The following is a 26,736-nucleotide window of genomic DNA, read 5'->3' on the forward strand; positions in this document are numbered from 1 at the left end:
TGTTCAGTTGAGTGTCCGTCCCGTCTATCCCTTGATTATCCCCAGCTGTCCCATGTTTCTCCTCATTACCTTCCTTGTGTAATTAAAGTTACCTGTGTTCTCTGCTCCTTGTCAGATTCTAGTCGTGTCTATGGAGTTGTCTGTTGTCATTGTCTCATGTCTTGTAACCAGTGCTACCAGTGTTTGAGTTCTTAGACTCATCGTTCACCTGTGCTGCCTGGATTTCTGTTCACTTCTTCAGTAAACCATCATTTACTCTTCAAACCTGGGCCCACCGTGTCTACCTCACCAGCAACAAAACCACTAATCATGATAAATATAGCTTCCAGTAAATATTATATTTCACACTCCTTTTCCAAGACTGGTGACAATTCTCTCTTTCTCAGTTCCATCAGAACCGGGAACATTTCGATTGGAGGAAAGTATTTTCCTGGATTGTGAACTGCTGTTTTGCACAAAATGGAATAGATGATTCCTCTTTAACTTTTCCTGAGCGAGGCACCGCAGTGACTTCAATTAGCTCCAAAATGATAATAACAAGCTAATGATTTGAGAAAGAAATTCACTGACAAATAGTCATTATCTCCACTGTCAATAAAATTCTTACTGGTGAGGTGATAGTTAAACCTTTAACAAATCTCTTTTTATTTACACATCCCCCTTTTAGGGGCACCAGTAATCACAACTGAGCTAGTGCGTTATGGCAGACAAGGACAATGATTGGATTAGATTAGAACATTTTTCTAGTAATCATGTCAACGCAAACCCACTTTATGGACGTCGATTGTCCAATCAAGCTAATATCTCTGGCTTGCATTGTTCTTAACTCCCCTGTGTGTTTGAAGGAGAGAGCTAAATGCACTCATGCGGAGACAACCTCCCCCTGTAAACACACACTTACTGGCACACACATAGATTGTTGACAGTTTTCAGGAGGGCTTAGTGTCAAAGTATTTGCAGGAGTTTGTCAGTAGCATTGGCACTCACACGCCACTGCCATCTGGTGAGGAATGTTTGCTCTCTTGGGGTCCAATTACGAGTGGAGGGTGGCGCTCCTCTGTTTTCAGTCATAACCTTTAAGCATATAATTGTCTAAATGAATAAATTGAGTGTCTATAAATATAAATTGAACCAGGAGGATAGAACATATCGCTCCAGTTTTAACGTCCTTACTGACTCACTGCAGCTCAGAAGAGACTCTGAAATACTTTTATTAGTTATAAATCACTAAAAGGCTTTGCTCCAAAATACATTAAAAGATTTGTTGTTGCCGTTGTTGTATCAACCTTCCAGACCATTTAGTTCTCCTGGGTCTTATCTGCTCTGCATACCCAGAACCAGAACCAAACACGGAGAAGCAGCATTCAGCTTCTATGCACCACAAATCTGGAACAAACTTCCATAAAACTGCAAAACAGCTGAAACTCTGAATTACTTTAAATCAACGGTTAAGAGCCTACGCTTTACAATTAGTAGCAAATGGCACATTGATCAACATATTTGATGTGCATTGATGATTTTGATGGCATTTGATAAATGTAATTTTTAATGCTTGTGTCACAATTATGATGCTTTTACTATGTAAATCACTTTGAACTGCCTTGTCACTGAAATGTGTTTTAACACAACTTCAAATTCACACAAAATGTTTGATTTTTATGCTAAATGTGAAAGATTTTTGGGTCCGCTTTCATTATTCGTTACACAAGTTTTATTCCTCTTGTATTTTATTTTATGAAAATAGAAACGGATAAGTAGAAACAGAGAGAGAAAGTTGTTCTTTCTTCCCCGTCTCATCACATTTACTACTCTTTCCTGTGAGGTTTTCCACTCTAACACGCCCTCATCTCTGACACCTCCCTTTCTCCTCCTTCCTCCGGCCCAGAAGAGAGGAGTGCTCAACCTGAGAGAGCCGGCAAAGCACAGAAGAGCTCAGCGAACACACCGCAGGACACATTCATAGAGCTGTTCAAAGAAACCCTCCGGATCGGAGCTGGGGTAGGCTTCCCTGCAGCTGAACAAAACCACAGAGCTTTGTTGCAGCATTGAAAACCAATCTTGTCTGATGAGATGGTTAATGAGATTGTCTTGGTGTCTTGTAATGTTTTTAAACTGAATTCAGTATTTCTTTATGTGTAGATTGACATCATTTGGGAAATGCTGAATGAATGTTGCATGTTCTAATCTTTCATTTCCTTTTTGCAGAATGAGACGTTGATTCTTGAAAAGCAGAGCTTGAGAAAGAAGACAGACGTCAGAAAGCCTCATATCAGGACTGATTTGGAGGAGTGGGTATAACACAGTCCAGACCTTTGGCCCACCCCACCCCTTCCTTCTAAGTTTCACCTCTCAACCCTGGTGTGCATCAATCCCTACTCCCTCAGCAGACTGACTGAGGAGTGTCTCCAGGGGCCAGTAAGCTCAGTCTCAGACGTTAACTCAAACACGGTGAGGCTTTTTTCCATAGCTGTCACCAGCGGCAGCAGCTGGGCTCATGGAGGCTCAAACCCTGGCTCAGATGGAAGACTTATGTCACCACCGTTCTCCCTCTCCAGAGGGGGAAACCGTGTGTTCAGCTCTGACTCGTTATGAGAATACTTTGCAGGATGCAATCAGAGAGATCCATGCAGAGGTCAACAACTTTAAGCTCGATATTGAGAGGCGTTGTGATGAGACCGCCAACCTGAGCGGTCCGCTTGGACGGGCTGTGGTTCAGCTCCAGCAGGAGAACCGTCAGCTCAGGATCCAGCTGGAAGCTCTCACAAGGCAAGTGGAGCTCCTGAACGGCCTCACGTGTGAGCGGAACATAACAACCAACAACCACAGTCAGAATCACAAGAACGAGCTGCATGACATACAGGAGAACCATCAGGATGTGAAGGAGGTGATCTATGGAAGAGGTCAAGCCAGCACCCAGAACTTCACTTTGGAAAACCAAACACAGCCCTACAGCAGTCAGTCAAGCCTTTCATCAACCAGCGCCAACCTCATTTCTTCCCCCACAAGCTCCAGCAGTCCTCCTGCTGGCTCCAGAGGCTCCTCCATGATGAGCCCAGGGACGAGCAGCAGCCCCTCCATCACACGCTTCTCCAGCAGAGCTACCTTTGCTGTTTCCAGCAAGACCAACGTGAGTACTGCAAAGTTAGACTCCACATTTTCCCAGTGTTGGTTGTGTTGTATGACCCTGAAAGTGGGGGACACTACGTACTTTCTAGCCACATTGTGTCATTTTACAGCACATACAAGTGTTGTCTTCAGTTGCTGTAAAAATGCTCCATATATTAAAAGTAACTGAAAAAAGAAATTTGACTTTGAAATTGAGTCCATAAAACCAGAAATGCAAGTCACTGTCTCTGATTCCAGGAGTAAAATGTATTTTGACAATCTGTAAACAAAATTGCCCTTCAAAAATGATTGATCATGTGATTCTGTTAAAATGGAAATTATTGAGCTAATTTTAATGGACTGCGACTCCAAGGAGGAGCTTTGTCGAAGCATTTAGACACCCTTGAATTTCTGCCATTGGAGATTCAATGATGTAACAAACATGCATGAACCAATCAAAGCAACATTCCATGCACGTTACTGATGAGAGAATAATATTAGAGCACAATATAAAGCTAACCTCCCACTGCATTTATACTTTTAACATTTTAACGTTATGTAACTATAACAGAGAGGTAACTTTTCAATTACTGCCACTTTCTCTGACATTTCCTGTCTTTTTTATTTTTATTTTAACAAAACCCTCAGCTCATCTGTTATCTGTTTCATACATTGATCGCTGGCTTTCAGTCATTAACAGTTAATTTTAAACATCATTGTGATTGAGCCATTATGAGGTGCTGTTGACAGGAGAACAAAACTGTAATCTTGCAGCTCATGCTGTAGAGTAGTCTTTCCGGTTTGTTGGAAGTGGAAAATAGCAGCTGATCAGTGACGTTCTTTGTTTCCACTAACCTAATTATTAATTTTAAAAGATGCGTATTCCGCCTTGCAGGTTCTGCTTCTAAATGTTACTGATGAAAACCAGAACTATGTGGTTTTGAAAATTGTTATTGTCATTAAAGGCGTGCATGGCTTTAACTCAGTTCAATAGGTACTTACAGTAAAGTTCAGTTCTTTTGTCTTGGCTTTAAGCTGTACTATAATAATGTGGGGTAAATTAAACATCCACCACCCAGTCTGTATTTGTATTTTATGGTATACAGTTATACTGCCTACTTCCCTCTCCTCACTCCAAATTTAAAGTATGTTGCTTATGAAACCATACAACTCAACATAACTCTGTAAGTGGCTTACAGAGGAAGCAAAGTATGTTTTCATCATGGAGAATGAGTCATGCATGTGGAACCGTTCAAAAATGACTTCTTGTTTATTGGAAACACGGTTTACTTTTAATTCCTACTTCGTACAACTTTGTGTCACACAAATCATGCATTATGTTCACAGTTGTTTGCACCTTCTTCAACACATTTCCAAGATGCATTGTGGGTTGCTAATCATTTGAGTTTAGCTATAACCTTTTTCTAGCCTATTTGGCCTATTTATTTATCTCTTAGCTTATTTCTCAGAATGTTTTAAAAACTATTTTACATTTTTAATCCCCATATTTTTACCACCATTTATATAACACTTAGATGTAGCATTTCTTTGTGGCCCACAGTTTCAGAGACGCTTAGCGTTTTAGCTTTAATTATCACTTTTCTTCTTAATGTTAGTATTTTGCAGATAAATGTGAAGTTTTTAGTTATTTCACTGCTTTTAGACTTCTCTTATTTCTGATGACTGGGCCGCTCTACTCATATTATTTAGTGCATATGAGCTTGAGCCAATATACATACATCTTTGTGAAATATTCTAGCATCTTCGACACCATGTCATGATTATTTTGTGCAGTGATCGCTTTACATCTCCCAAACGGCTGAGAGGTCAACTTTTAAAGACCTTCATCCATGCAAGTATTTTTAGCCTGTGCCCCATTGGCCTGTAACTATTCTGAACCTCTACCTTATATTTAAATGCCAAGTACTTTGTGTAACAATAGATGGAAAGTTAAGATACAAAAGCAGAAAGGGATGCTTCAGCATGTGGTGAAGAAGAAGCATTACCACATGCTGGTGGTTTGACTGAAGCCCTCTTGCGTTGTGGCTGTGTGGATGTGTCATAGGAGACACTGGCTGTGTCGCTGTGGTTGCACAATAGCGTTCTGCCAGGATCCTTAAGGATTTATGAAGTGCAGTAATACGAGCCGAGCAGGCTCTTGGGAGGTGAGGTTTGTGCGGTTGAGGGATTTTTCAGACCTGAAACAAATATCTGAAATCAACTTTGTGAAATGCATGCCCTGGTTAGTCACTGTTGGGTTTGACCTGCCTGAACCATGTGGATCCAGTGGTTTTTTTAAAGGAGGTGTTCTGCAACATCCACATTTTTGAGCTTTACACCATGTTGTAATGTCATTACAAAACTCATCAAAAACGTACCTGGGTGTTGACTTGATTCTTTCATGCATGTTTGAGGAATACCTGAATCTTTATGACTAAAATTTCTCTGGTTTTCAGAGGATCTTTCTTAAATCCACTGATTCATTCTAAGAACTGATGAATGAAACTAAAAATATGCAAATTCCTCTACTGGCTGATTTTTCATTTGATATTAGTACAGTTTAAAAGCTGGTTTTATGATCCAAGTCTGCATTTCATCATAGTTCTTCACTACATCAATGATGACCAAAAACTCCAGTCAGAGCTTTATTGCTGTGTGGTTTGGAGTTACTATCAGAAATAGTTTCACTGTTGCTTTAGCATGTTTTGGAATTTGAAAGTCTCTAAGAATCCTATCATTTACTTATCTTTTATTCTGGTTTTAAATTATTTCCTGATTTGCTTTAAACCAAACCAAAAAAAAAAAAAAAAAAAAAACCTTTCTCGTGGCTTCTTCATCACTTCATCAGTTGATGATCAACAAGCTGTTTTTCTTGCAACCTCCTGATCAGAAATATATGAGTTGTTTACCACAGAGTTGAAACTATGTTCAGAGTTTCTAAATATTTAGACTAAATACAAGCTGAGGAACAGCTGGATTATTCAAAGTTATTCTATTGCCAGACAAGTGAGTTTAAGGTGTTTATTGGGCTTTTATCGATTCGCAATGAAAAACATGAATGTAAGTTTTATTTTACTTACTATAGTTTTAACACTTGTTTTTTATACAATTAAAAAAAAGCCTACATGCATTTTGATTTTATTTAGAGTCAACTCAAGAAACTGTCTATTCTTCTTTAAAAAAAAAAAAAAAAAATCTTGTAGTTTTGTCATATATTAGCCAGAAAAACATTTTCAAAAACCTTAGTTTTGGATTTTGATGTGACCATTCCAACATTCAATTGGTTGTAAGTTTGAGTTCACTGTTTAAATGCCAAGTATGCTGCAAGGCTTTTTTTCTCGGATTGGCTCTTATTTATCTGTCCATGAACTCTGACCGGCTTTTCTGTCTCTGCTGAAAGAAAACATTCATTTTATAGCTTGGAATGATGTTGCTACCACAGTATTCCTTAGTGGGGTTAATGTGATCAGGATGATGTTAAAGCTGTGCATCAAGGTGTAGTTGATTGTTGTCCAGAGATAACATGAACCTCTTGGCTCCTTCTCTTATCTGAGAAAGATAAGAGACAAAGATTATTCACATGATATATTTTGTGTAATGCATTTTTGCCTTAGATTTGTTGTAATGCTCAGGACGTACAATTAATATTAATTTAGGTTAACGTTATTGTGATTTTTCAGTTTTTAATTTGAAAGTGTTACTTCCTGTTGAGTCAAATATAGGTCAAAGAAATACAGAGACTGCAGAAGGATTGCTTCTGATTGTGTGTGCTGTGCTTTGTTGGAAAGCACACCTTCATCCCTGACCTCTCTGCTCCGTTTCTTGGTCGTTGTGATGCTGTTTGTTGTCTAACCATCACTAACTAAACTCTAAGGACTTTAGAGAACAGCTGGATTTACACTCAGATTAAATTACAGACAGAATTTACCACTTAGGCTCTGAAGGCAACTGGTTGCACTGGGTTATTGTAGGGGTTTCAGATTAAAAGAGGCTCATATATTTTTTTGTTTTTGCCTAATTGTATCACTTAGGTGTTTGCGATATGGACTTAAAGTTTCATCGCAACATTTTGTGGTAATATTGTGTTAAAAGTGACGATACTTTTCTTTTAAGGTAATTGTATTGTACAGCAGTCACAGTCTCACAAACAAATATTGCTCTTAAAAAACATACTCATTTAAAATATTATGATTTCTTTTAGGACACCAGTCACAAAAAGAAATGTGACTTGAACCAATAAGCTGCAAATTAATTGCTGTTAATTGATACTCTCATTGAACAAACAGTGGAGAAAATTGTACAACTAACAATCCCGACAATATGGACAGTTTTGGGGGAGTTAAAAATCATTAATTGGAATTTATTGTGACAACAATAAAATTCTTATCATGCTAAAAAATGTATTATGATGTTATGATACACAATACAATAAATGCCCATATCTAGTGTCACTCTAAAAAAGAACAAGGCACATACAAATGTCGCTCCTTTAACTCATTCTGCATTCACACTCCACTACAACACAAACTTGTATTCAAAATATACAACAATTGATACACACAAAAATCATTTGCCAACTGATGCTCCCTCTTCTCTTTGTAATTTCCAAAGTATGTGGCAGATAGAGCCGAGGAATGTTATCTTCTGTGAAATCAGGTGATCAGAGCCAAATCGACACAAGGCCACCTTTGTTTCTATGTGTCTGTTGTGGGAGATCCCCTGTTGTCTTCTTAGCACAACACACAACATCACACTTCAAATGTTTTCTGCTGTATTGCATCTGCGGACGAAGGTGAGCCAGTACTACTTTACTGTCATACTTAATTTTTTAGTAAAATTAGTATGTTTGTGTTTGAAACCCTAATTATGCCTGGCTCTCCGCACCACGTCCTCATCTGCCTGTCAACGAGAGATGGAGTAGGTCCAGATCATAAAGTTCAGCTCGCTGTTTAAACAGGTCTGTTGACATAACATGGGGGCCTTTTCCTAACAGATACAGTAAAAAGCTGGAAGTTGGAGATGTGCAGAGGCGTGTCTGTCCTGCAGCCTGCTCTCCAGCTGTTACCGTACAGCGTCATGATGACTTGCCAAGTCATCGTAAAAAGCCACTCACACACACAGACACAATTCCAGCTCCTTCCAGTACCGCACACCTGCACCAGGCATCCGTGTGACTGCTTATCGCTTTCTACGATAAATGAAGCCTTTTCTTTGAAGCCCACGATACACAGCATATTATTTACTTTTTCTCCCATAGGTTTATGTGAAACCTTTTCACAGTTTGCTGCATGTTTCTGATTCTCTACAGCAGAATTCACATAAAAATTCTTGTATGAAAACCCAGCCATCTGTGAGTTGTGATTGTATTTGTGAGTTTCCATCTGGAAGGTCTGGAGTTCTGATGGGAAGCAGCATTAGCGTTTTCTGATGGCTCTCTGGAGCAAGAATAAGCTGAGGTTAGAACGAGGACAAAGATGTAAAACCTGTCCCCAGCGTCCTCTTCCTCTGTTTCTGTTTCTGAACCTGTTCCACGCTTCACAATCTGCAGCACACATAAAACATTTCTGCAGACAACTCCACTGTTGCCAGTGCAGCTGGCCCAGCGGACCACTGTGTGCGTTCTTGTGCTTCGCTGAGAGTATGTGGCGTGTGGAGGGATTACAACATGGACCCTCCTCATCATCACTCCTTACATTCCTGTTCTCGACTACAATCCTTATCTCACATCAAGAAATAAGCAAAAGCTCCTCGTTTCTTACCTTGTCATTTTTTTTTAAATGGAAGAGATCTGAATTCAATTGTTTTATTCAGGTTGTCCCAAATCCAAGCTCGGCCAATTCCTCAGAACATGATGAATTCGTCAATCAGCTGTTTCCTCTCATTCAGCTCAGACGCCTCAGTTTAGAGCCTTTTTGTCTGCCTTCTCCTACTGCTCTCCACACCTTCTTTTCTTTGTCTCATTTAATCAATTCGTCTTTCATTGATTCTTTTGATTCAGTTCAGTTTACTTATATAGCGCCAATTCACAACCAGTCTTCTCAATTCACCTTGCAAAACGTAACTTCAGTTCAATCACATACATTCCAACTGATCCAAGTTGTCAAACAAGACAGGAAGCTCAGTTGATTATTCAAATTGGTTACATATTTTTCTATTTATAAATATCTTCCGGGATATTTATAAGTAGAAGATATTTATAAATATCTTCCAGGAAGCTAAAGTTCCTGGCTCTTCGTTGACGTAAGTCAGGAGTCAGTGACTTGCGTCAAGTCATTGAGTAAGTCATTGACTCCTGGTGTGACGTAGTGGCAGTAAATGACTTACGTTGTGTTGTTGACGTTACAGCAATTCCACATATCGAGAAAACACGCAACAAATACTTGATTTGATTTAATTTTCGAATCCTGAAAGCACAGTGTCGGAAAGAGCAGGAGTTTCTTAAAGAGACAGATAACCAGTTTCAAGACATCGAATCTTGACGTCAGATACCTTTGAAGTGATGTTCAATATAAGCAGTGTTTTTATGATAACATAGTTTTACAATGACATAGCTACCTGATACAGGGAAATACATGACACTCAGAAAATACATCGAAGACCATAGCAAAAGAATATGCAAACGCTTAAGGGGTATGAATACTTTTACCATACAGCAGAAGTTTTCAGGAAGGTGCATTAGTTTCATTCTTCTTCCCCTTTAAATATTTTCTGTAGCCACACCTTTACAAATAAAGACTCCAGTGCACTGGGCACATTCCGACGCTGCTGCTTGTGTTAATTAGCAGATGTACAGAGCAGATTAGATGTGGCAGGTCAGAAGGCCGACTTATGCTCAACATCAACACTAAAAGACTTGATTTATGGCCCAGTGCACCTCTCACGTTATATATCGGGGGCTCTTCAGAAGATTTTAGGACATTTGTAGATGCTAAAGGCTGTAAAGTCAAACAAGCTTTCACTCTAAAGCACAAAAGCAGCAAATTAAACACAGATAAATAATCACCAGGCACACTTTGTGGCCTTCGCTCTGTCAGCCGTCTGCTACAAAATTCAGTGAAGGCTATTATTGGGGGTGGCAGACAGAGGAAGGAATGAAAGGCAAAAGCATTTTCAAAAGAGTCGAGCAGCAAGCAGCCAGATTTATGGGAAATGTGGTTTTAATTCTGATGAACATCTGCACTTTCACTACCTCTCCTAAAAGTCTGAAGCTGACTGTTGTCTCAAGCTTTGTCTAATCTCTGCAAGAAACATTACACATACTCACAAAAGGATCTTAGAGAAATCTCAGGGTGATGTTAGAAGTTTATTTTAGTTTTAAGCTCCTAAATTGCACAAAGTCAGCAGAAATGTTATTTTTTTTGTCTCAGCAACTAGAGCTCGGCCATCACTTCCACCTTTCAGAAACATTACTCAACTCAAACCTGGTGCTGTCTTTGCCTTAACCTTTACATGTGCTCATGTGAACACCAGGCCGCTGCAGCATTTTATCCCCTTTGCTGTTTTAGATTAGTGAGCTCATAATATCAGCATCATGAACAGATTGTGTGTTCGGAGAAATTCAATGTCCTGATCAATATCCAATCTGACTTACACCACTCTTATTCATTTGCACCGAACCTTTTAGCTTGTTCTCAGACACGACAGTCCAGTGGTCTTGGTTCAATTGGAAAACAAAATGGCAACGTTGGTTACATTTCCACCTGGTGTGGTTTGCTTTCACACTGTGTTGTGTGAAATAACACAGGAAAAACCTGTGTCAGTTTTAGCAGTTGTAGGATTCCTTTTTTCTCTATGAGCCATGAGCCATTTGTTTTTGTTGTATTTACCCAGAATGTCCTATGCTGTAGACTGCTTCCTGCTTTTGGAGCGGGCCTGGGTCCGCTTGGCTTTCACATTTGCATTCGAGAGTTAGCATTTTTGAGCCGCATCAATTGTTCAGTTGTGCATTCCTTCTTCTCCAAAACAAACGTTACTTTCAACCAGATATGTTTTGTTTTTGTTTTTTAATCAGAATCATATATCAACAAAATATGCATTTTCAATTCAAAAACTTTTTAGCTGCTAAATTATTGAATGATGTAGCAGCAAAGCAGCAAAGATGATTGCTTTTGATCTGTTATTCAGGTGATTCAACCATCAAATTGGTGTAAAGTGCTGTTATCATCCTTCAGCTTTGACTTGTTTCAGAAAAACCTAATCTCTCATGTAACTTCCGTTGAAAAATACTTGTTCAGAAATGTGGGCCGTGAACGCTGATGTTAGTATTGGGGACATGTTTTGCACTGAGATGGTATTTTTGGGTGATAAGCTCATTTTTGCACAACTTACACACAAGTCCTTTCCAACATCTCATCAGATTATCTTTTGAAGGAAAATGAGACGGGGGTGGACTTCGAGCTTTATCGTCCATTGCTTTGTTTGCAGATGTCACCTGTGCGTCAAATTTAAAGGCATACCAGAAACAAACAGCCAAGGTTCCGGCTCACGATTAATTGCGCTTAAATTTTTAATTGATCAAATTAATTAAAGTCTCTGCACTACTGAAAACCAACAATACTTCCTTGAAGTTATCTGGGTTATCTGTTCTGCAAAAGATCTGCTCCTAAAAAAGGGGGGATGTGAAAGCTAGATGAAGAAAAACTTTCCTAGGAGATAAAGTGAAGGAAAGTAGATGCAGGTGGGTACAGTGGGGCTTATTTCCATGAAAAAGCTATCTAATAGTTTTTCATCTGTTTCTGATAACTATGACAAACAAATCTTAATCTGACCTCCATTTCTCCATATGCTCTGTGGCCTAAGACTCACTTCTAAACCACCTCCCCCTGCTCTGGTCCCCCTCAGAGCAAGAAAAGCTCTGCGACCAATTCCTGGAATCTATCTGTTTTGTGGTTGTCATTTCTGTCACGAGTGAGGCAGAAAATACAGTTTTATGACTCATAATGGAGCCTTACGCAAACAATGTGAGCCCATCTGTGATCCCAACCTGATCTGAATGTGCATCACTTCACCACATACTATTAAGTTATCTCGCGACTTTTCTTGGCCGGGGCATTTCTGCTCTCAAGTTGTGGTTTGGCAGCTCAAACTGCTTATCAGGGGCTTTTTTTTATATACTTTTTCCAGTAAAGCACATCATTAGATATTAAAATGGATGTGTAATGACATGAAGAAGATGAGTAGAAGTTTAAGTGGAGCACCATTGTAACCAGGGTTTGTGTGTGTACATGTTGGGGGTTTAACAGAGGTATGCAACCACTCCCTGGCTACCCCTGGCTCTCTTAATGACTTCCAGACAATAGGCCATGTTCCCGTCATCATCTCTGTGGAAACAGGTTAATAATAAGTGACCGACCAGTGGGACAGCAAAACCTCGCTGCCCCTGCAGGACCAGGGAGACTTACTGGCACTCAGTTTGAGGAGATGATAGATTTTAAGGTCGCCTCCTTGACAACGTCAGATAATCCACCCTGGGAACTCTTGGATTTCATTTCCTCGTTCTCCAGCTGCAGTGTTTTGGAGTCATGCCCAGAGGGTACTTTGAGGAAAATGTTTTGTGGGAGGTAGGTGCACATTGTGAAAAGGTTGGTGGTTGGAAAGAAGGGTTTTGACTTTACATACAAGAAGATGGCAGTGGCATAATGTATACGTTTATATAGAGCTGGACAAAAAAAAAATCAATAAATATTTTGATTAATATAAATAAATAATACATCTGATAGAATATTCTATTTATAAAGAATTAATTCAGGCAGACAGATGTAGGCAGAGGAAAGACTTTAACCTATTCAGTAACTTGTGCAGTATCAATTTAAAGTTTCTCCACCATACTTAGAAAAACAGCATTGTGTATGAAACAGGAATGGTCATTCGACCGGTTTGGTAGTATTTCAGATGTTAAAATCAAATAACAAATCAATAATTATCGTTTTTAACAATTATCAATATCTAATGATAAGAATCTTCTGCGCATGCAGATTTCTTTGGGGCGATGAGTCGTTCAGACAGACTTCTGATTGCAGTCGCATTTAAGATCTGCTTAGTAGCAGAAAAATGTTTTTAAAAATCTAATTTAAAACAAAAAAAATCAGAATTGAACCTGCAAGACCTGCTATGTGTAGTCTAACAAATTTGGTCAAATATTTTGGTTTTAATTGCCCTAATTTACTTCTTTAGTAAAAAAGTGTACTTTACTAAAAGAGTGTACTTTAGAGAATAAGCACGGCAAAGAATAACAGACAGGAACAAAATGCTATGTATTGAAATTTTATTACGAATTGTAGGTGGAATCAGTTCTGATTTAACAGTATAGTTAAATATCTTAAAAGGTTACATCAACAAAACAGAAATATAAGTTACTTTGTTGCTGACAAATGGAGTTTCTACTTATTACAAATACATGTAGAGAGAAAACGTGTCTTTTATCCTCTTCTGTCCTAAAGACAGATTTATCTAAGCCTTATTTTCTACAACCGTCCCAAAAAGAAAATAAATCAGGTTAAATCAACAACAGATTGGGAGTGGAGGTACAGTATGGCATTTTATGAAGTGTTAGTCCATATATTTTACCACTTAAGCCCTAGAGAGGTTGAACTGCCCCGTAAATCTGAAATACATTTATTAAAGTACTTGGCTGGCTGTGTTTCTAGCACAGAGTCCCGCTTTTCCTTCATTGCTGTTTTACTCCATTTTCCAGCGAGAACCAAGACGTTGTTGGCTTATGTCCAAACTAAAAGAAAAAACAGAAATCCAGCTTTCACCACTTATTTTTAAGTGGTAATTTCCAAAAAAATGTCTGAAGTCATAAATTGTTTTCAGAAGTGCAGCGTTTATAAGGCACGATGTTCCCTGTACAGAGACTCTCACCTGCAATTACCGTTTTATATTTGCTCACTTCAAAGATTGTGATTGTTTCTTTCCACTCCTGACCCAGAACGGGATTCCCTGAGATCGTTCCTGGAGACAAATTGCAGGCTGCGTGAATGTTCTTGAGGAACAGGTGGTTTTAATGAGTTTCTCTTCCTCTGAGAGGATTCCCCCTCCCCAAAAGGAAACTATGCCACACCAGTCCTTGATCCGTAAAGGTTTCCTCTCATAGTTTCACAGTAGCTGGGAATCATTGTTCACTGTAAAACATTTGGAGGTGGTTTAACTTGAAAATGAAAGTCCACCTGCTACATTGAAAATGTAATTCAAATCAACAAGAAAATTGTTTTAGTTTTAATTCAGAAATTAAAGGTCATGAAGTTAATTTAGCAACAAGTCTAAATATTGTTTTTTTAAGTTCATTAATCTTGAATTGTGAGTTTTAAGTTAATGCTGTAATTAAATCATATAGTTATTTCACAATATGCAGGTAAAAATTGTTCATTGAAAACTACACATTTCTCTGTTACCTTCACTCACAACATCAAGTTAAAACAACTGCTTATTTTACTTTAGAATAATTACCATTTTTGTTTCAAATTGAATGAACAGCATTTCTGATCTGACATTGAATTTTATTAAACATTACTGTGAATTCTGCTCAGAAACATTTAGTGTGAAGAGAACATCATCCTCAAACTTTGAAAACTTAAAAAAAACATTTGCCTGAGTAACACAAGAGTCAAATCATTGTAATACACTTCTATCTCAGGATATAAAAACATGCTGCTAAGCACTCTAGGAAACAGTTTCCACTCCTGTGTTTTTCTTCTTCCAGTTTTTTAAAGTGCTAACCTAAAAATGTTATTCTTGGAGGTGTGATAAAATTACTTAAAAAGTTAACACAATGTACCGCTGTAAGCTTATTTTCTTATAATCTAAAACTTCCAACATTCATTTTACTTGAAGAGTAGAAGACAGTAGACAACTAAATGCAGCCCAAATGTTTTACAGTGTAATATTCCTCTGGCTTCATAATCCAACATGGCTGGATTCTGTCATGCTGGCAAGGGCAAAACAATAAGGTTCTATTTTCTGTTATCATTTCAGAAAGTCAAACTCATATCTTTTATTATTTTATTCCAAACATTCTTCCTTCTGTTTCTGTTGCACCTTTTCTTATGCAACACTTGTTCCTTTCTCTAAACTTTCTATGAAAATGCTTGGATCCAATAATGACCTTTTCACAGCTTTCTCTCCACATATAGGATGTCCGTAACTGTTTTCTTGTCAGTGATTGCATAAACCATATATGCAATACACTAAAAATGCTTATTTTAAAGTTGGTGAGATTTTCTGAGACACTTAGTTTTGCGTTATCATTATCTGTGAGCAATAATTGTTAAAGTTACAAGAAGTGAAGACTTAACATATTTTCCTCTATCTAGATGTAAAGACTCTACATAAAAGATTTTTAAAACCATTTACTTGTTCTTCATATTTGGCTTTGTTTTCTAATGATGACCAGGGATGTTATGGGGACATAAATGTTAGACAGAGAACCATAAAATACAAAATAATGGAAATCAGAGCAACAAAATAACAGCACAACACAACAGACAGGCCAGTAGTAGATGGCAGCTTTTGAATAATTGTGTAATAAATTTAAATAACCCCCGACACCGAACAGCTTCGAGCATCATAATATACCGTGTTTTTAAATTTCAGTTTTTGCATAATTGAACTTCCTTCTTTCTATCTTTTCCTGCTCCTGCTTTTATATGCTGGGTTTTCTTTAGACCCACTTTCTGTCTCTGTCTGTATTTTATTTGCATGTTTTACAATTTCCTATTAATACACGAGTGACGCAAATTCAGATGGAAGTTGATTTGTTGCTTTGCAAATACAGAGAAAGGGATCTTTTTCTTGTGTGTCTCTAAAACAGGTATGAGACTGTAATAGCAGGTAAACTTTGCATATGGGGTTTTATATTCTACATATTACAGAAATGGGGCGACAGCTGCTTTTAGGTCAGACTAGGTGGGCGGAGTATTCCCTCTGCACCTTGATAATGTTAGGTTCACTTTTAAAACTAACAAAATTAAGATTAGGATCAAGATGTACTAAAAAGCATTTCCCCTGACTCCATCAGGGGTTGAGAGTTTCCTATTTATGAAGCATGTAGCCACACTGCATCCCATTTCCTTCTTACTAAGTAAAAAAAGTCTAGATTAAATTTGAAGTTGCAATAGAGTCAAGTAAAGCAAAAGTATATTTACATTATCCTGCAGAAGAATTCAAACTCAATAATTTTCAATGTATTTTATTGGGATTTTACATGACAAACCAACACAAAGTAGTGCATAACTGAACTGGAAGAAAAAATATTTATGTTTTCATAAAGTTTTACAAATAACAATAACACATTCATTTGTATGTAGCCCCCTTTATACCAATACCACCAAGTAAAATTAAATGTAATGAACATACATCACCTATGTAAATACAAGCTGTAGACTCGATGCCACGTAGAACCACCATCTTTTTTTTTTTTTTTTTTTGCTTATTTTCACCAAACAGTTCAAGATTGAGGGCATCTGTTTATGTCGGTGGTATTGTTGTACTGAAACCTTTTCTATTTACTATTAAATGGATCTCATAGCTCACAGATGTTGTTTTATGCCTGTTTGGCTTGGTTTTTATGATTATTAACCAATATCTTCTAACAAACTTTTAGAGGCCTTCACAGGACAGCTATATTTATACTGAGGACATATTACATACAGAAAAGGAAAACTTTTCAGATCCTTAAAAGGTTTGGTAATTATATGACATAATATGAGAAACTTTAAAGCCCAATTCTGTAAGTTTGAGTGTTTTTATCTGGGTTAAATTCTTAAAAGTAGATTTTGCAAATGAAAAATGATTACATGGATTAGATTATATAGATTCTCATTAAAATTATACAAATAATGTCTGAAGCACACATCTTAAAAACCTCTTTTCCCTCTTCGCAATCAACTCCAGTGTGAAGCAGCTGCATATTTACCTTGTTTTTCAGTATCTGCACAGGTTATATGTCACATTTTCACTGTGAAAATGTGACGCAGCTGCTAACCTCAATATCGACCTTTAAGAGCATCTCTTTGATTATTTCCTGGCCTTTATGGTTAGAAGACAATAAGGTAAATTCCTTTTAATAATTCCCACCTGAATGTAAAATGACGTTCACACAGCTGGAGTCTGGTCATTATTAAAGAATGGTAAGTGTAGTGTATTTTCACCTTTACGGTTCAAAATACACTAAGCAGACTTTCAGTTGATTAATAAAACCTGGAGCAATTAAAATGATTTCTTTAGATGTTCCAAAGTAGACTAGCTTTATTTAAAGAAAAGGTGCATGTGTCATGCACCTTTAAACAATTGCTATCATAATGAGCTCTGGTTGTCCTTCACCTTCTGCTCAGCCTTGACCAATGTGGAGTTGTTGTATGAAGAACAAAGTAAAAGTCAGTGTGTTCTGCCAGCAAGCTGGACCTTGAGATACCAGAGAGGCTATCATGTTTCCTCCCTCTGAACCAAAAACAACGGCTGGCATCTGTGTGTTTCGGCTAAGGGAGCTCCCAGTCCCAAAGCCAGGCAACAATTCGTCTCCCTGGACAGCCAGCTGTTTCCACCTCGTGATTCCAGCTCACTTGCCCCTTTAGATTATTTCCAATCTTGCAGCATAAAAAACTCCATTGCACTTTTCTTTCGTATATCCAATACATTCTGCAGAAATGTGCTCCTTTCCACTCATTAAGTGGGTTCACTGCACTTTATGAAACCTCTCACCACAAGCGTACGCGCGCAGAACCACACACAGCGTCTCTTCTTGCATTATTTTAACACCCATGACCTACCAGAATTCCTGCACAATGAGATAAACCAAAGAGACGCACATTTACACTTGGAGCAATTTCCTCAAGTTTCTCCCACCAGGAGCAGAATATAACATTTTTCTGTGTGGGCAGAGGGACTGTTGTCATTTTATTTTTATGATGAATGGTTAGGTCTAAAAGTATTAAATTGGCCCCAAATGGAGGTCTGACTTTTAGTCTTTAACTTTACATGTCTGAACAGTTAGAGCATCAAGTCAAGAAGACCTGAGAGGTCTGGAAGGTTGGTACAACAACAGTAGATCCTTAGTGTATTTTAGTGCTAAGCTGTTCAGTGAGCTCAAACTCATTTTTGTTTCGGGCCAAATCAAGATCCTGTATGCTCTTAAAGAGTCGGTTGTGGCAGCATGTATTGATAAAACCTGTTCACAAACTCTCAAAATGTCAATAAAATTTTTGAATTAAATATTATTATTGAGCATGTTTTCAGTCCCTCCAGGACTTTATGATACATTTTCTGAGTTTTTCACTAAAAATCAAAGTGTTTGTGTTACTAATTTGGAAATATTTGCTATATTTGTGCTTATTTATGATGGTAAGTGTGACTTTTTATTACTTGCTGTGTAGATCATGGACTATAATCTGTCATCAGTTAAGGTTGAGGCAGTTGTTTAGGTTTATAGCACAATGAAGTAAGCAGGTTTTTGACACATTCTGAGAAAAATCTACAACATTAATATAATAACAATAATAATAATAATAATAATAATAATAATAATAATAATAATAATAATAATAATAATAATAATAATAATAATAAATCCCCTTTAATGTCAGGAAGGAAGATTTTCTTCATGGCTGCAGGAGGAAGAGCAAACCTGCTGATTCTGGATTTGTTACGCTGTGATCCAACAAATGTACTAAGTGGTTTCTGTTTTGGAGCTCTGTTTAAAGAAACATGCACTGCAATCACCAACGCACTTTTGACCTCAGTGGTGTTGTTCTGTGTTAGATGGGCTGGTTGTCAACACTCCAAGCTCTGTGTATCTGTGACAGAACCGCATGGAAAGTGACAGCTCATCCCTCCGTGAATCAGCAGCTCTGTGTGTGTAAAGTGTTTGAGACTGAAGTATCTCCTCTGGATTGTGATAGCTATTTATTAGCCGAATGTTTTGGCTAATAAATAGCTAAATTAAACAAACTTATTTTTTGCTATAAAACGTTGGTCTCTCAGCAGGACATCAGAGACAGTGTTGCCTGACTTTAATCTTCTTGGGTCTTATCTCGAGAGGTTGAGGTTGAAACACAACAGAACACCATGGAGCTTTCCTGTAAAAGACCCTCTTTGACGTCCCGAGATATGCCGCTTTATTTGTTTCTTCTTTTCTGACTGATCCAAGGCTGATCCAGTGCCTCATTTAGCTGTGAGTGCTGTAAACACAACATCATTCCTTGTGGTCGATGTAGGATTAAGTGTTTTGGCTCTCGAGTTAGTGGCTTTCCAGCTTTGTGTTCCAGCTTGTTGCTCCCCGCTGTGGAAAAATGACTCCACCCCCGATCACCCAGGGTCAAACATGACTTCACATCCCATTTAAATTAATGAAAGGCTGCTTGTGTGTTCCTAATCATAACTCCATGTGTGTTTCAGAGCATCGAGCGGGAAGAACCAATAGAAGTCGACCCAGTGCCTGCACACGCTGGACAGGAGAACGGACATGCTAACGCATCAGGTGATTAAATGTCCAACAGGGACGTAACATTAAAGAACTGCTTGGTCTGCTCAGAATCACATTTTACATGACAGATGAAGGAGGGTTTCTTCTGTCCACACAGTCATAAAATGTATCCAATGAGGTAATTATTCTGGATTATTTATGAGTTTGAGTTCATTTGCTGTTTAAAGATGTCATCAGTCACCTTTAATCTGCTATAAAATACTTCTATAGTCGGACGTTAATGACCCCTAACCCTGCTGAACTGGATTATATGAGGATGTAGTCATTGTTTGCGCTTTACATCATGTTAAAAAAATCATCAAAAACATACCTGGAATATGTTTGAGTCGGCTGAATTTATCACACAAACTACTTCTCAGTTCAACAATCCTGTGGTTGTAAACGGCATCCAGGAGGAGCATTGTTGTGATGAAGTGATGAAGGTGGGGTGTTGGAGAGAGCAGGAACTTCTTAAAGACACAAAGCCCCAATTTACATGCATTAAATTGTGAAGTCAACTGTCTTTTATGTTATGTTTGATATACAGTTCTAGAAAAGACTAAGAGCCCACAGCACTGAACCCCACTGAAAACAGCATTGGTTGTTCCAGCAAACATTGATTTCTAACTCTAACTCAACTAAAACATTGGTGTTGTTGTGTCTAAGTGAACATAAACTTGTTTTCTTTGCTTTATTTGAGGTCTGAAAGCATTGCATCTTTCTTGTTATTTTGACCATTTCTCATTTTGTGCAAATAAATATAAAATTGTGCTTCGATTTTTACAGACATGTCGTCAGTAATTCATAGAATAACAGAACAATGCTTTAAAGAGTAAAATCAAAGAACACATGATTTTTGCAGTGGTAGCATTTTTCTAACTGAAGGTAACATCGTAACTTCATTGTGCTATAAAATACATAATGCTGACCTCTAAAGAAAAGTTACTAATTAAGTAAGAGGGTACATAATAGGTTAAATCGTCAGTACTTGATGACTCAGTGCGCTTTGACTCTAATCACTGACTCGTGTTATCGTTATCTTTTTCCAACAGAGCATTCGGTGTTGGTGCAGGGAAAGGTCTCCCTGCCCACAGAAGGCCCTCTTGAACATGCGGCGCCTGTCACTTTGCGGATGCCCCACCTTCCCATCACAGCCACAACCAAGACAGCTGAAATCAAGGCTTCCACCAATTCTCCCAGCAGCCCTGTTGGTTCCATGTCTTCCCCATCCTCCGAGGCTTCACCCAGCATCTCTCGTCCACAACCGGCAGAGAGTTCTGCTCTTCAACCAGGTGTGTGAGATTATGATCAACTAAACATGCTTTAAATATTCTGTTGAAAAATCTGCTGACCCAAAGTTATTTTGGCCTCCCTGTTGTCAGCATCGATTGCCAAGACGTGGACCCCCACACCTGTCCGAACTCTGGGATCTCCAAATCTCCAGGGTGAGTGTTTAACAGTGTGCTTATAAATATTTATAAAAAAATATCTTCTTAGATATTTGTTAATTTATCTCCATTGTACGTGATTAATAATCGAGCTCCTCTACCTTCTCCCAGTGCTAACGAGAAACAACCAATCAGAGTAAGGAGGCGGGTCTTAGTGCTGTCAATCATCACCATTCCTCCTCTAGCTCTCTGCTACTACACAGTTTCTTCTTGTCAGCAATCTGTCACAAATGCTAAGGCCAGTTAGCATGACCATCGATGATGGCAGATGAATGGTTTTCTTTGGCAGTGAGTTGTTTCTCCATCATTAGCACATTTAGCAGCACCTTCACTAGGTCGATTGACAGCATGAGACCTTCCTCCTTGTTCTGATTGGTTGTTTCTGACTGGTGCATTTCTTCAAATGGCAGTAGCAGCAGGAAAGAGGTGGAGGAGTTCGATCTTTTCATAGATTATCGGTCTCACATTAGAAGTTCACAACACGGAGACAGTTATAAACATTTTTTTTTTAAAGAGTTACATTCTGTACCTATATCATGCATTAAAAAGCACCTTACCTGATTTCTTTTTGATGACTTTCTTCACCAGACAAGGCAAACTCAGCTCCTTCTAAGTCTGTGACCTACTCAGGGCTGCAGCAGTGTAACAGGTGAGTTATGGTGAAGCAAAAACTCTGAGGACAAATGACGATTGTGTTACTTGATGTGACTTCAATGCATCTTGCAGAGACGAAGGCAAAAGCAATGCCTTCAGCCAGGTGGGAGAGAGGAGGCGAGAGCTGGTGAGGTCACAGACTCTCCCACGTAACATCGGCGCTCAGGCTCGGAGATCTATATTCGAGAGATTAGACTCTGAAGTCATTCACAGGTGAGTATCAAGCAGATCTATGATGGTTTGTTTTTGAAACTTCTGTTCTTGGACATCACTCTCTCATGTATCTTTTTTTGTGTCCCTTGTGCGCAGTCGTCCTAAACCAGCAGGGCTCAAGCGCTCTCAGAGTTTTGGTGTGTCGAACGCCAGCAGCATTAAGCAGATTCTCCTTGAATGGTGTCGTTCCAAGACCATAGGCTACCAGGTAAAACATCTCAGGTTTAGTGATGGTGTGGACTCTTCTGTGGTGATTTGAGGTTATATTTCAAATTTCTACAATCCAGTAATTTATTTTATGTCCTGATTCATTCCTGGACTCTCCAAGCCAGACCTCATGCCAGCTCCTCCGTGTGGATTTGCTTTTGGTCACAGGAGTGTGGCAAAGGCCTGGCTCTCACAGAGGTTTAACCACCACTGAGAGACGCCGGTTTGATTACTTGACATCTTACGCTTTGATTTAAGCCAAACTCCAGACGAATAAAGTGCAGCCTTTGCATGGAACGATTTCAAACTCTTGAAAGTGTCTGAGAGCAATGAGGGAGAGGAACGCCTGTTTAACCCATCATCATTATGGGTGAGACAGTGAGCGATGAGACGAGCTTTATGAAGCTACAACTGGCTGCCTGGTAGCTTTACAAGCTGGATAATTTTACTATTAGATATTTTAGTGTTTCTCTGTCAGGCTTAGATCAACTAAGCCTTCCTTCCTGTTTGTTCCTCTGCAGAATATCGACATCCAGAACTTCTCGTCCAGTTGGAGCGATGGAATGGCTTTTTGCGCCCTCGTCCACTCCTTCTTTCCCACCGCGTTCGACTACAACACTTTATCACCGGCCAATCGCAAACACAACTTTGAGCTAGCCTTTGGGACAGCAGAGTGAGTATGGAACTAAAATGCTCGTTTAACCAGACAGGAAATAGATGTATTCAAATACACAGTCAGTGTACTTGGTCCTGTTTTTCATCACTGTAGACAGAAAAAGATGGATGGGTTTGATAGGGACTGAGGTTTAGAAGCAGAGGATGAAGAATTTAATTAAGTTTGAGTAAAGATGAACAGATTTAACTTTAATCTTAACACTGATTCTTCAGAGATGAATAAATATTGTTAGAACACTGCCTTCACTTTGAAGCACAAGGAGTTTGTGGGGCATCAGTTTTGCAGTCACTGATTCATGTAGAAAATGCTGACATTTCAACTCTATAAATTTCCATTTAAGGACAAAATAAAAACTTACATACATACCTAGATGAAAGCAGGAGTATCCTTCTAAAGCCAGCTCCATCAGAACCTGATGGACCTGGCTTGATCAAGTGCAGATCAAGTGATCTGCAGTTGATCAAAGTGCAGTTTGATCTGCACTTTGGAACAATTTGTGTTTCTTAGAGTTATTGTCTCCACATGATTAAGTATAAAACAAGCCTTAAAGCGGACCTTTTTATGCAAAATTCACTTCTTCCCACGTTTTTATACTTCCATTTACGTCTCTATTGTTTCTGAAAACAGTCCAAGCACAGCCAGTAGAGGCAGACTCTGTGTAATGAAGTGATTTAAACCCAGACATTTTTTCCCCCCTCAAACTGTTGTTTTTCACCATGAATGACTGCAGCTGTTTAAAAACTGTTGGAAGGACGGTTAGCTTGGACACAGGCCTAACATTTTAAGGCAGGTTTTTGCAGCAAAGGTTGTGCAGCAGCATGTTTAAAGTGCTGCTAGAAGTTAAACAGCTGTTGATAACTGAGAACGCCGAGAACTGAGAAAAACGTGTTTGACAACCCTTCCCAGATTAATAGGGCGCAAAAACTACTTATTAAATATTGAAACAGGTAAAGCTGCTTATGACATTCTGTATTAGATGCAGAGTTGTAACTTTACTCCCAATAATAAACCCCTGCAGGATATTTAGTTTGGAGCAGCAATTATTGTCATGTCATGCAATCAGTCTTAAAAAAATCATTCAATGAACAAAGACGTCTCCATTTTGCTATAAAATTATAAAATGCTATCAAATCTAAACATCAGAGTCGACCAATTTAAGTTTTATTTATTTATTTTACATCTTAATGATGGCCTAAAAGTGTCTTCTTTATGTTTGATATTATTTTTTGTTTGCTTATATCTGGCAAAAGGTGTGCATTCCTTCTGTCTGACTCCATGACATCTTAAGTCCCTGCTCATCGTGGCAGCACACAAACATGCTGCAAGCTGTAGATCTGACATCACACAGCCTGCAGCAAAATCATACATATAGATCAGCGTTTACAGGCACCAGCCAGTATTGGGAATTATTCATTCTTTGGCTGCTGCTGAATTCATAAAACATTTCCCTGTTCTGTCATGTTGTAGCCTCAAACTTTAATGTGCTTTATTGAGATTATATGTGGTAGACCAATATAAATTAGCTGTGAAGTGAATTTGAAAAGCACGGCCAGCATCTGGACCAGGGTTTGCAACTTTTACAACCTCAAAAGCCATTTTTACTCCCAGACCAGCCAAATAAAACTTGTTTCAAGTCGCAAATGTCACACATTTTGAAAAAAAGAAAAAAGACAATTTAGAATTTTAGATAAATCTCTACTCTCTGAGATTTGTCGTAATTTTTTTTAAGAACCACCATTTCATTTCTATTTTTATGATTTAAAATAAACACAATTTGGCAAAACAGAATGTTTTTTTTTTTTGTGGAATGGAAAATCTTTTAAAAAAATATATAAAAAGCACAGTGTCAAGGAAAACTGACAGTCTGAACAGACGCGTATGTATATGCCAAAAACAAATCTGATTTGGCAAGAAATTGGAATTGGGTCACTTCAGGCTGCGGTGTGAACGTAGCCTTAATGACAAGAAAATTAGATATAAGCACATTACTAGTACTTTTAGAGTCTTTCTTTGTCAAAATTTAATGCAGATGTTACAAGAATAGAATAAAAAAACTCTCAGAACCTGTGTTTGTTATTATATCCAATTATATCTAAGTGTTAGCTGGCTCTTTTTAATTTTTAGAAAAAGTTATCAAGTTATCAAGAGCCATTGTGGAGGATCCAAAGAATCGCTTGTGGCTTTGAAGCTGCATGTTGCAGATCCCTGGTCCAGACCAAAGAGCACAGCAGGGTTATGTTAGAAACAGAATAACAAGTTTTGAACATTTCTTGAACTCTGAGTTCAATACGTCATCTAAAACACCTGGCAATTCAGGGACATGATAATTCAGATGTCAGGAGAGCATAAATTAATCAGAGATTCTGAGATCCACAGCTCAGCTGGGAGAATCTGTCAACAGGACACATATTACTTATTTCTTCTACAAAACATTCCTCTGTGGAGGAGAAAAATGAAAAGAAAAAGGAGGAGAAGAAAACAAAGCCATTATTGAAAGGAAAGCCATAATGAGTCCTGTTTCAGGTTTACCACAAACCACAACAAACACGAGAAAGAAGGTGTTCTGGTTGGAAGAGACCAAAATGTATGCTCCTCATGCAAAACCATGTGTGCTAGAGAGATTACAAGCCACCTCATCATGAACTCATTACTCCTATGATGGGAAGATGGATTCAGCTAAATACAGAAAAAACCTGAAAGAGGTTGAAAAGTTGTGAGAGTGGGCCGGAGGTTTACCTTCCAACAGGAAAACGACCAAAACATACAGCAGGAACTTCTGGTTTGGATCATATTCAGGTGTTCATACGACCCAGTTCAAGTCCAGATTCAGAATCCAATTCAGTCCTGAAAAACAGGCCATATTTATCCAGCCAGAGCTGTTTTAAAAATAACGAAAATAATCAATAATAGTACATTCTGGTCTCCGGATGTGCAAAATGAATAGAAATATCCACCCTTCAAAGCAATGCTCTTGGTTGCATTTTAATTTCCTGTCTATTCCTGTGTTATGACTCGTCTTCATCTGTCCCTGTCCTCAGAACCAAGGCGGGCTGTGACAGGCTGATCGAGGTGGAGGACATGATGATCATGGGTCGCAAGCCAGATCCCATGTGTGTCTTCACTTACGTCCAGTCACTCTACAACCACCTGCGCAAGTTCGAGTGAAACTTGGGATTTTTCAACCACTTGGCTGGATATCAGCTATGAAATACAGAGTTCAGTAGTTCCCAAAGCCATATTGGAAAGGCTGGATCGCCCCCTAGTGGTGAACTGATGTACTGTTCGCTCTTCGCCACAAAGGAAGCTGCTGCTGTCTGTAAAAGCTGGACTCTTGGTTCACATTTGAGAGATTTATTGTTACTGGATATAATCAGCAACAACAAAGATGAACCTGCACACAGATTTCAGTGCTGATTTTTAATTGCTGGGGTTTTTTTTTATTGACTTAGTGTATTTGTATGTGTGTGTATGTGTGTGTGTGTTTGCATGCCTGTAGATGTTGAAAGTCGTTTTTTGTTTTGTTTTTCAGCAGCAGAAATATGCTTTGTCTTATAAAATGACTAAAATCACCAGGTGTCTGCAATGCTCAGACATGCTGCTTTAATGTCTGACCCAATGTTAGCCAAGAATACATGTGATGAGCTGCTGAGTGATATTTCCATTCTGATATGCTGTGGGTTGTTGTGTTGTTAGGATGCTGAAAAAAAAGAACTCTAATAAAAGTAATTCAACAAGAAAATAAAAGTTGTGAGAGTGGCAATATCCAGCACCATGCTGAAAGGTTTACAGTCATCTCTTTGATTCCAGGCAGACTTTTAATGACAAAATTGTTTCCATACAAAAATATGGAAACAATTTTTAAAAATATGGAAATGTTACATCTCTGAGCGGGTTTGAAGAAAAGATTGAATGCAGTAAAGATGAAAAATATAAAGTTGTAAAAATTGTATCACACTGGAATCTAAAGATAAAAACTG

The 26,736-nt window shown here is 38.4% G+C and overlaps 1 protein-coding gene across 1 annotated transcript; it reads left to right on the forward strand.

The window, feature by feature from the left end:
* The first annotated feature begins 1,925 nt into the window (after nucleotides 1-1,925).
* Nucleotides 1,926-26,497, forward strand: smtnl (smoothelin, like). Its single transcript, XM_055028509.1, has 10 exons — nucleotides 1,926-1,998; nucleotides 2,206-3,127; nucleotides 19,495-19,576; nucleotides 20,614-20,853; nucleotides 20,944-21,006; nucleotides 21,598-21,658; nucleotides 21,736-21,876; nucleotides 21,973-22,084; nucleotides 22,605-22,756; nucleotides 25,798-26,497. Exons 2-10 carry the CDS (start codon nucleotides 2,495-2,497, stop codon nucleotides 25,922-25,924), a joined length of 1,611 nt encoding a protein of 536 aa, XP_054884484.1. The 5' UTR covers nucleotides 1,926-1,998; nucleotides 2,206-2,494; the 3' UTR covers nucleotides 25,925-26,497.
* The last annotated feature ends 239 nt before the right edge of the window (nucleotides 26,498-26,736 follow it).

The sequence above is a fragment of the Poeciliopsis prolifica genome, unplaced genomic scaffold (genome assembly GCF_027474105.1).
Source record: "Poeciliopsis prolifica strain line A6 unplaced genomic scaffold, Auburn_PproV2 SCAFFOLD004, whole genome shotgun sequence".
Classification (NCBI taxonomy): Eukaryota; Metazoa; Chordata; class Actinopteri; order Cyprinodontiformes; family Poeciliidae; genus Poeciliopsis; species Poeciliopsis prolifica.

Excerpts from the sequence above, each read along its gene's own strand:
- smtnl (XM_055028509.1), top strand. The coding sequence starts at position 2,495 with ATGGAGGCTCAAACCCTGGCTCAGATGGAAGACTTATGTCACCACCGT. Across the intron at positions 19,577-20,613 it reads CGGACATGCTAACGCATCAG|AGCATTCGGTGTTGGTGCAG; the intron begins GTGATTAAATGT and ends TTTTTCCAACAG. Across the intron at positions 22,085-22,604 it reads CCAAGACCATAGGCTACCAG|AATATCGACATCCAGAACTT; the intron begins GTAAAACATCTC and ends GTTCCTCTGCAG.